The following is an 11,405-nucleotide window of genomic DNA, read 5'->3' as shown; positions in this document are numbered from 1 at the left end:
CTTCTCAGCACATCCCCGTCACCGGAAGTCAAATTGTTTCCCGATTTTCAAAAGCACAAGTGAAACCTTTCTGTCGGGAATTCTACACGGCTGAGGCTCACGGAGGCCCTGGAGAATACTGGGTCAGGCTTGCTAGTGATATGCGAATGGTGTTTACTGTGCGTGAGGAGTGGAACGCATTGACGCCGCTGTTGAGGTATCGGAGAATTGTGATTTGGCATGCGCCGCCTGCCATGATTTTGGCGTCAAGACTGATTCTCTGCACAATCGCCTTTCCTGAATTCGGCATCGGCCGATGGAGAATCCCGCCCCAGATTTCCAATAAGGTACTATTCACTGAAATTAAAGGAAGTGTTATGGCAGAGTGTGTGGTCAGTTCTACTACAGACCCCGGAGTCCCAATATAAGTGAAGTAACCACTTGTGGTTGTGTTTTCCTGACTGCTCCAATGAGATACAGACACCAGATTTATAAGTAAAACATTAACAAACTGTTTATTAATTAAAGAGGAAATGATGACTATGCAAGGAAATAACAGGACAATATTCTACCAGTCTACCAAACCCCAAAATCCCATCTCACCCTCCACCTATACACACATGTGACAGACACACAGTAAGGGAGGACTTTTTTAAGAATGGGGATTATAGGAAAGGGTTCGAGATTACTCTTCACTGCTGCAGTTGTGACCGCTAGGGGATAGATTCAGACATGAGTTCCAGGTTGGTGCAATTCCATCCTTCTACCACCAGGTGGAGCATCTGACTTCTTGATATATCACTGGGTTATAAATATAAAAGTTTACAGGCCTTTCATTCATCTGATTTCTGTTCACAAATTCTGACTGCATTATAAAAATGCTCTCAGTTTAAGCTTCAATCTGAGCTCTTCCTGGCCTTCCAGACAAATGATTAAAAGCCTCATCCTGGTGAGTTGAGTGCTTGTTTTTTTACCCCAGAAGCCCTTCACCGACTTGAGTGCTATTTGTGTCTTTTCACTAGAGGAGCCTTCACAGAACTGGCTTGGAGGGTTTAGAAATTATCTGGCTAAGGGAGAGAGAGCAGCAGAGAGAGAGTGCTTTCCAGATGCCCTCTGGCCTATGTCTTCTCAGCACTGAGGACAAAATGAAGCTTTCTAGATGACACGCCTTCCTTCTGGAAGTCTCTGAATGGCACCACCAATCGCAAGCAATAACAGGTGATAGTTCAGGATTACAGAGTCATCGATTGGTTGCTTCCCAAGTCTATCAAACCAAAATCATGGGCTCTGCCACAGAACCCAGCAAGGAATTTGTGATTAGTGCATTAGAGCAGGATGTTTCAGTTTGTCCAAAGTCTGGTATTTAAACAGAAATCCCAAATGGTGCAGCAGCTAACCAGAAGACTGTAGATCAGAGGCAGGCAGCAGGACAGGGATAAAACGGAAACACAGAACAGTCAAAGGTTTTACTACAGTATTCCAACAGACGGGGCAGAGAGAGAGTCTTGCAGGATGCAGACCTGGAGACAACAGCTAGCAAGAGCCAGACATCTACTTTTGGTGACACATTAATACAGCCTGTGAAACAGTGGCATTCTGTTGGCATGGCTGGGTACCTGATAGATTATGTGGAAGCTTGGATGCATGTGATGTTTCAAGGCAGAGGAATACTGAAAGGAGAGATTGAAATTCTGGAAATGGATCCTTGTGAAGATATTGAGAGAAAACGTGGGCGAGATTCTCCTCAAATGCGGAGAATCATAAAGGCTGCCGTGGGACAGGCCGTGACCAGGGGGGGGGGGGGGGGGGAGAGAATTGACCCCGGAAGTGGGCGTGAAGGAATTACTATTGGGTGACGAATATAGCTATGATCAAGAAGTGGGTAGTGGAGGAAGGATCGGTATGGGAGCAGGGAGAGGCGGCATCATGTAGGGGTACAAGTTTAGGTGCACTGGTAATGGCACCTCTGCCATTCTCGCCGGCCCGGTACTCCACAAGTCCGGTGGTGGTGGTGAGAGTTTGGGGAGAGTGGTGAAAGCATATGGGAGTGGAGGGAGCGTCGGTCGGGACTCCAATTTGTGGCAATCACCGGTTTGTCCCGGGGAGGTTGGATGGGGGTTTCGGAGATGACAGAGAGCAGGTATTGAGAACCTGGGAGATCCATTTATTGACGGGAGCTTTCCTTGTTTGGAGGATCTGGTGGAGTAGTTCGGGTGGGAATGGGTTTCACTATCTGCAGGTGAGGGATTTTGTGCGAAGGCAGGTTTCGACCTTTCCGCTTCTACAGCCACAAGGGATACAGGATAAGGTAGTTTCAAAAATGGGAGTGGGGGAGGGCAAGATCTCGGAAATTTATAGAGAGCTCATGGCATGGGAGGGAACACAGATAGGGGAGGTAAAGCGCAAGTGGGATGATGAGCTGAGTAAGGAGTTAGAGGCAGGTCTGTGGGAGGATGCTCTGAGCAGAGTCAACACATCGTCATCATGTGCCAGGCTCAGCTGATACAATTCAAGGTGGTTCACCGGGCACACACGACGGTGGCCCAGATGAGCAGGTTCTTTGGGATAGGGGACAGGTGCGTGAGGTGTGCTGGCGGGTCTGCAAATCATGTCCATATGTTTTGGGCATGTCCGTAGCTTAGGGGATTCTGGCAGGGTGTCACATCCATGGTGATAAAAACGAGGGTGGCACCGAGTCCAGTGGTGGCGATCTTTGGAGTGTCGGAAGACCCGAGGGGCGAGGGAGGCTGATGATTTGGCCGTTACATCCATGGTAGCGTGGAGATGGATCTTGTTAGCGTGGAGGGACTTGGCGCCCCCAAAATCAGGGGTATGGGTTAGCGACATGTCTGTGTTTCTCAGGCTGGAGGAAATTAAGTTTGCCCTAAGAGGATTAGAGTTAGGGTTCGTCCGGAGGTGGCAGCCGTTTAACGGCTTCTTTGGGGAAAACTAAACTGTTAGCAGATACAATAACTTGGGGGAGGGTGGGTTTAGGGAATAAGGGGGGCAGGGGGAGGGAGTTAATTTAGTTTAGTTTTATTCAATGTAGACAGGATCAGCGAGAGGAGATGGAGGGACTTGCGGATTGTATGTATAAACTATGTTGGTGGGGTATGGTTGTTGGTTGGGGGGTGTTACGCACTGAATTATGTTTAATTTGTATTTGTAGCTTTTTTTTGTTATCAAACCATGAATGCCTTAATAAAATGTTTGTTTTTAAAAAAAGCCTCATACCAGTAAGAATGCCGTTTGCTGGGCCACACTGTTGAAAATGTGTTTCTGGTTTTACTTGGATTTTGTTATTGAATTGGAACAGTTTAGGGGGAATTCATTAAGGTTTATACAAAGATTATTGTATCTGTGTGGGGTCTTTATGTTTGTAGTTGATAGAAATTCTTACTGTGTGTGTTTATACAAATGTTAACTACATTTATAGAATAAAGCTTGTTTTTTTTATCAAAAGCGCCTAAGAACTCTGTTAAATAACACCCGAAAGGCAGGCTCTTGTGCCCATCATAATCTAAATCAATAAACAGTTATAGGTCAGGTGAACTCCATAATGAACTTTGGTGTTTTCTCAACCCTAGCCTATAACAATAATAATGATCTTTATTGTCACAAGTAGGTTTACATTAACACTGCAATGAAGTAACTGTGAAAAGCCCCTAGTCGTCACTTCTGGCACCTGTTTGGGTACACAGAGGGAGAATTCAGAATGTCCAATTCACTTAACAGCACGCCTTTCGGGACTTGTGGGAGGCAACTCGGAGCACCCGGAGGAAACCCACGCAGACACGGGGAGAACGTGCTGCCTCCACCCAGACAGTGACCCAAGCCGGGAATCTAACCTGGGATCCTGACGCTGTGAAGAAACAGTGCTAACCATTGTGCCACCGTGCCGTAATTTGGCTTGTCTATTTAAAAAGAGGTGGCAAAATAAACATGGACAAATAGAGACCCATATGACTTGGGTCCTAGAAAGACGGGTATGTTTCATGAACACCAGAAAAATAATTATTTACCTTTAGGAGTTTCCTTTTGTTGATTTTATTGTTCTTTTATTAGTTCTGCTCCTTTAAAGAAACAGGAGGCACATTTAAATTTGGGTTTGTTGATAATACTGAGATAACTCAATGTATCCTCATGAATTATTATTGTGAAGCCCCTTCAATGCTTTGGTGTTTAAGGATTTCCAATAAGCAACGTTGAGACTGTAATATTGTCAAATAACTGACTTATGGGTGACAAACCAATATTCTTTAATCACACCGATTGTACATGATTTATTGTTTATCATTTTTAACGCCAACAATGACTACATTAAAATGGATTATTTAATTGCACACAAAAGACTGAATGATGCTTAAACAACAAAGTCAATCCGAATCACAGAAATCCTGGTTTGATGGAATCCTTTAACTGAGACCCTCACATGGTCTGTACCATCGGATCTGGATAGTCTCCCCGGTTCTCCTGGAATAACAGCAGAACTTCAGTACAATCACAGTGTAAAATGAAGACAGTTATTTCCAATACACAATGTTGGAAAATCCCCCTGTAGTACAGGCTGGCTGCTCGGTTATGGAACACTCAAACAGCCCTCGCTTATTTTACTGGCTCTATTAACCGCCAAAAGGAATGGGGGTTATTTTAACCTTCATTACTGGGTTAAATAAATTGTAGGAAAGAGGATGCTTACTTCACATCTCGCTCAATTTCCTTTTCAGTGTGTTTCATTGGAGAGATGTACAATGGAGCTCTGACATGCTATCTCCCATTTTTCATGCCACCCCATGTTGATAGTGTGAGTTGACAGATGGTGTGAGGAGGCTTGTGTGAAGCAGACACATTGGCATTGACCTGTTGGCTTGAATGGCCTGTTCCTGTCCTGTAGATAAGGTGTAAAAGTGTGCATACAACCAGTTGTCAACAATCACTGAAGGATCGGGTCCACTACCACAACCTTCTCGGGACAAAATGGAATGGGCAATAAATGTAGCCTTGCTTGGACAGTACAAAAACACAGTAGTTAGCACTGTTGCTTTACAGTTCCAGGGTACCAGGTTCGATTCCCGGCTTGGGTCACTGTCTGTATGAAGTCTGCACGTTCTCGCCGTGTCTGCGTGGGTTTCCTCCGGGTGCTCCGGTTTCACCCACAGTCTGAAGGTGTGCAGGTTAGGTGGATTGGCCATGCTAAATTGCCCTTAGTGCCCAAAAAGGATGGGATGGGTGGGGTTACTGGATTATGGGGATAGGGTGGAGGTGAGGGCTTAAGTAGGGTGCTCTTCCCAAGGGCTAGTGGAGAGTCAATGGGTCGAATGGCCTCCTTCATCACTGTAAGTTCTATGATTCTATGACACCAATAACAGTTTTTTTTCTAATTATGTTTGTGGGGGTTTGCTGACATAACAATGGGGACAGCACATCTAAAGTAACCCAATGATTATGAAACATCTTAGGAAATTATGTTGAAATGAGTGGTGCTATATGAATGCAGTTGTGACTAAGCTAAGTGGTTGTCCGTGTTGAACCCAACAACACAATCACCAGGGAGCAGGAGAATAGCAGCTTGTGTAGAGGCTCAGGACCAGCAAGGGTGAGTCGGTGCTGAGGTGGTGCGGGATTGGGGGGGGGGGGGGTCCATCTGAGGGTGTTGGCTGGCAGAGTCTTTACAGGGCTTTAAGTTCACCTTCAAAATATCAATTCTCTACACTGAGAATGAACTCGGACAAGCATCACCAATGGGAAAAAAAATACTAAAGAAACTATTGGGATTGAGGGCAGACAGGTCCCCAGGGCCTGATGGCCTACATCCTAGGGTCTTAAAGGAAGCGGTAGCAGAGATAATAGATCCATTGGTTATAATGTTCCAAAATTCCCTTGTTGCTGGAAAGATTCTATTAGATTGGAAAAATGCCTCATTCAAAAAGGGAGGGAGGCAGAAATAGGAATTTATGGACCAGTTAGTTTAATATCTATCATTGGGAAATTGTTAGAATTCATTATTCAGGAAGTAATAACAGGACATTCAGAAAGTCAAAACACAATCCATCAGAGTCAGCATGGTATTAGTAAGGATAGCCCTTGCAGGGGCAGACTCAGCCAAGGGTACCCCTGGCAACAGGGATGGGTGCCAGGCCCAAAGACCCCCATGGTGCCGGCCACCAACAGGGCCAACAGGTGGTGGGAGGGAGATATGGGGGCAGAGCCCGTGGGGCCAACTGGGGCTACCATGTAGTCATTGAACCTGCTTGGGCACGGGGTACACACCATGCTAACATGTCAACCTTTCACCCCCTGCAGACAATGGATATTGGAATTCAACCAGTAATGGTGGCCTTCCTGCTAGTCGCCATAGCCCTGGAGGATGGCTGTGGCTGTACGAGCTGGAGCTGCACGAGGAGGAGGAGGAAGCTGCAGCAGTCGAGCGTGCCACAGAGGAACAGGTGGAAGCCGCCCAGAATGGAGAGCAAGCAGCCCAACATGCCGAGAAGGAGAAGGTGCCACATGAGGCCTCGTGCAGCGGCACCGCCTGTCACTCGATGACGTTCCGGATCGCGCTTGCCGTTGAATACTCCGGCTGAGCAGACAGACAGTGCGACATATTTGGCAGATGATGGCAATCCTGGCGCCTCGGGGGTATGAGGGAAGACACCCGCTCCCAGTGACTGTCGAGGTGAACATTTACGTCATGGGGTCCTTCCAGGCGTCGAGTGGGGACCTGTCCGGAATCTGACACCTCAGTGCACAGGTGCATCCATACCATCACGGAGGCCCCATGTGCCCAGTCAGCACCATACATCCATTTCAATGTGGACCGAGCCCACCAGGCTGCTCAGGTAGCAGAATTCGCCGCCATCGGCAGGATGTCCCAGATCCAAGGGGTGATCAGCGGGATGCATGTCCCCCTACGAGCACCTGCAGATGACAGGCCGCTCTACACAAACCAAAAGGGGTTCCATTCGATCAACGTGCAGCTGATATGTGACCATCAGCTGCACATCATTCATGTCTGTGCCCGATACCTGGGCAGTGTGGGCAATGCCTTCATCCTGGCACACTCAACGATTCCTGACATGTTCGAGATGCCCATGCAGCAACCAAGATTGCGGTCAAGCGGTGCTTTGACCTCCTGAAGATGTGATGCCTGAACCGATCTGGAGGGGCCCTCCAGTATGAAGCTGAGAGGGTCGCCCGCATCATGGCGGCCTGCTGCGTCCTCTACTACATCGCACAACAGAGGGGGAACATGCTGGAGGAGGAACGGCAGGCCTCGTCCGATCAGGAGGATGTGGGGGAGGACGAGGATGGGCAAGGCATGAGGGGGGGGGGGGGGTGAGTGGTGAGGGGGGGGGGGGGCGTTCTGTCCAGAGGCACAGGCACCACATTCCACTCCCACACCTACTCACCCTCCAAGCTCCCTGTCACCCCTCGCCTGCAACCCCCTCTATGATACATACCTGTCACATTACGGGCTACAGTCCCTGGGTTGGCAGTAACAGTGGGTCTGGTCCATGGGATGGAGGATGATGACAACCACATTGTTCAGCAATGACTGGCTCCTGCCCACGTTAGCACTTTCCAGTTGGGTGACCCCTGCATGCGAGCTGGCCAGTCCATCACACGGTGCCATCAATCCCTGGGGTGGCGGTGGTGGGGATGGTTGGGGGAGGGTGGGGACCCCAACCACACAGGGTCCACCATTCCCCCCCCCCCCCCCAGTGTCCACCCATGCACCTCCGATTCCCGGCCATCCCAGACCAGCCCACCCCTCACATTCATCTGACAGAGCATCGAGGCAGGTTGTCACAGATGTTGATTGTGAACAAATATATACAGGTGTGTGCCCTAGCCCCTAGAACTAAACTGTGCCCTGCACCTGTGCCAACTCAATTGGTGCCTAACTTTCTGGCATTACGGGGCCTAAAGCTATGCCAAGGTGGTTCGCCAGATTGTACAGCATGAGTGGAGGTGGCCAGCTGTGATTCCTGCCCTGCAATCTAGGTCCCTGCTGGCGGGCGCCTTCTGTGGCAACTGGGCCTGGCTGGACCCGGCTGCTGCTTGGGTGTCCCAGGTGGCATGGTGCTGCCCGGTTGTGCCTGCAACCCACCAGCGACAGGTGGTGGTGGAGGTGTCCGAGGTGCTGCGACGTTCCGGCATCTCCCCTGTGAAAGTCACTGGCATGGGCCCCATCACCTTCTCCTCCCTTGGGCTACTCCATGGGATGGGGGTGCGAGCAGGGCTAACTTCTGAGGCTCCCCCACCACCTGGCACTGCAGTCCTGGAGGTCCACTCTGGGATGGTGTGTTGGGGGTAGAATTGTTTATGTGCGCCTGCAGCTTGACAGCCTTGACAGATGAGGCACCGATTTTTCTGTCGTAAAAGTCCACAGATTCTGTATTGGCATCAGCACTTAGGGTTGGATTAGAATAAAAGAACAAAGAAAAGTATAGCACAGGAACAGGCCCTTCGGCCCTCCAAGCCTGTGCCGACCATGATGCCCGTCTAAACTAAAATATTTTGCACTTCCTGGGTCCGTATCCCTCTATTACGATCCTATTCATGTATTTGTCAAGCTGCCTCTTAAATGTCACTATCGTCCCTGCTTCCACCACCTCCTCTGGCAGCGAGTTCCAGGCACCCACTACCCTCTGTGTAAAAAACTTGCCTCGTACATCTCCTCTAAACCTTGCCCCTCGCACCTTAAACCTATGCCCCCTAGTAATTGACCCCTCTGCCTGGGAAAAAGCCTCTGACTATCCCCTTTGTCTATGCCCCTCATAATTTTGTAGACCTCTATCAGGTCGCCCCTCAACCTCCGTCGTTCCAGTGAGAACAAACCGAGTTTATTCAAGTGCTCCTCATAGCTATTGCCCTCCATACCAGGCAACATCCTGGTAAATCTCTTCTGCACCCTTTCTAAAACTTCCACATCCTTCTGGTAGTGTGGCGACCAGAATTGAACACTGTACTCCAAGTGTGGCCTAACTAAGGTTCTATACAGCTGCAACATGACTTGCCAATTCTTATGCTCAATGCCCCGGCAATGAAGGCAAGCATGCCGTATGCCTTATTGATTACCTTCTCCTGTGTTGCCCCTTTCAGTGACCTGTGGACCTGTACACCTAGATCTCTCTGACTTTCAATACACTTGAGGGTTCTACCATTCACTGTATATTCCCTACCTGCATTAGACCTTCCAAAATGCATTACCCCACATTTGTCCGGATTAAACTCCATCTGCCATCTCTCTGCCCAAGTCTCCAAACGATCTAAATCCTGCTGTATCCTCTGACAGTTCTCATCGCTATCCGCAATTCCACCAACCTTTGTGTCGTCTGCAGACTTACTAATCAGACCAGTTACAGTTTCCTCCAAATCATTTATATATACTATGAACAGCAAAGGTCCCAGCACTGATCCCTGCGGAACACCCTGGTCACAGCCCTCCAATTAGAAACGCACCCTTCCATTGCTACTCTCTGCCTTCTATGACCTGGCCAGTTCTTTATACATCTTGCCAGCTCACCCCTGATCCCATCTGACTTCACCTTTTGTCTCAGCCTACCATGAGAGACCTTGTCAAAGGCCTTACTGAAGTCCATATAGACAACATCCACTGCCCTACCTGCATCAATCATCTTTGTGACCTCCTCGAAAAACTCTATCAAGTTAGTGAGACACAACCTCCTCTTCACAAAACCATGCTGCCTCTCACGAATACGTCCATTTGCTTCCAAATAGGAGTAGATCCTGTATCGAAGAGTTCTCTCCAGTAATTTCCCTACCACTGACGTCAGGTTCACCGGCCTGTAGTTCCCTGGATTACCTTGCTACCTTTCTTAAACAAAGGAACAACATTGGCTATTCTCCAGTCCTCCAGGACATCAGCTGAAGACAGTGAGGATCCAATGATTTCCGTCAAGGCCTCAGCAATTTCCTCTCTAGCCTCCTTCAGTATTCTCCAATCCCCAACGTCGAAATCATGTTCGGCAACAGGGCGGAGAATCCCCGATGACGCCGAAATCGGGGGTAGCGCCGCTTTCACAATGCTCCGCCCCCTGAAAAGCGGAGTACTCGAGGAGTATGCCATGTGCCATATCCACGGCCTCCATACGTTGGCTGAGGCCCGCCCCACGATGCTCCGTCGCCGACCGGCCGAGTTCCCAACGGCGTGGGACACATGTGGTCTCACCAGGGAACTCAGTGTGACGGCTGCAGATTCAGTCCAGCACAGTCGGGGGAGGGCCGATCCGTGGGCAGGGGTGGACATATTCGGGACTGGGGGCACTGTGGTGGGGCAGTCCGGGGTTCGTGAACCGGGAAAAAGACAGGACTATTTTGCTGCTGCAGGGCCACGGACCTGGCAATTCTCTAGGCCGTATCAGCAGCTAGAACTGGGTGCTCTACTCTGCCTCCCTGCTAGCCCCCAGGAATTGGGGGCTGTTTTGCGCCTGTTTTCCGCCACCATGAAGGCGGGCAGTTCGGGGCGCACGAGCGGCCAATGTTGGGTACTACTTTACCAGTACAAGTCCGCAGGCTGAGTCCGCCAAGGGCCGCTGGAGGTCGCCGCCGTGTGGATGCGCAGCCTCTGACCCGGAAGTGCAGGGGGCCATATTGGTAGCTAGAGCTGTGAGCTCTACAACGGCTCCCTGCGAGCCCCCAGCAAAACGGTGAATCTGAGGCATTTTGACGCTATTTTCACAGACGTAAAAGACCACAGTTATCCCAACGGCGTGTGGACATAGTCTCCAAAACAGAGAATTCAGCCCATAGTCTCCAAATCGGAGAATCCAGACCTTAGTCTCAGAAACGGAGAATCCTGCCCAGGTTCAGAATTTTCTCTGCTTCATGTGTAGGACTGGCTGCTTGCGTTTTCCTGCTCTCTCCCTCACATTCATGCAGACTGATTTCTGTCTGTGAGAGTCAGTGATATTATAGGGAACCCTCTAACCTGATATTACAATGGCTTGTTATGGATTCTCAAACCCCATCTCCATGACAATGTGAATCACATGGCCATTGTATCCGGATAAAATGGTAATTAGCTATCCTCTCGACTCCCAACATAATTCTGCCTTGGGCAGTTTATCACCAGTTTAAAGTATAACCATTTACAAAACCGGATATTCCTAACATCACCCTCTGAGACTTGGGGTCTAATAGTCTTGCACAGTTAGCCTGCATTCTCTTGCCATTTTTCACATCTTGCACCTTCTGAGCAAGTCTCTTGACTTCAGCCTCTCTTGTCCCTAAAGAATGCAAGCCACCCTGACAGAATTCAGAGCAACTCACATGACCGTCTTCATTCCTTCATCTTTATCTTTAATTGAAGACACAGTCCCAATATGTAACAACCTTCTAAACTTTTTATGTTATCAGACAAAAAAAAAGCATCTCAGCTTATCCTCCAGTTTGTGGTGATA

General features: G+C 49.0%; 1 protein-coding gene across 1 annotated transcript in view; it reads right to left on the bottom strand.

Moving 5' to 3' along the window:
- Positions 1-4,221: 4,221 nt before the first annotated feature.
- Positions 4,222-11,405, bottom strand: part of LOC119970221 (trypsin inhibitor ClTI-1-like) — a 32,294-nt gene continuing 25,110 nt past the window's right edge. The window contains exon 4 of the mRNA XM_038804482.1: positions 4,222-4,452. Coding sequence (XP_038660410.1) covers positions 4,395-4,452 — 58 coding nt within the window. The 3' untranslated portion in view covers positions 4,222-4,394. The remainder of the gene's footprint in view (positions 4,453-11,405) is intronic.

Source organism: Scyliorhinus canicula, chromosome 8, assembly GCF_902713615.1.
Source record: "Scyliorhinus canicula chromosome 8, sScyCan1.1, whole genome shotgun sequence".
Lineage (NCBI taxonomy): Eukaryota > Metazoa > Chordata > Chondrichthyes > Carcharhiniformes > Scyliorhinidae > Scyliorhinus > Scyliorhinus canicula.
The sequence above is the reverse complement of the archived record's forward strand: the minus strand, read 5'-3'. Positions and strand labels throughout refer to the sequence as shown.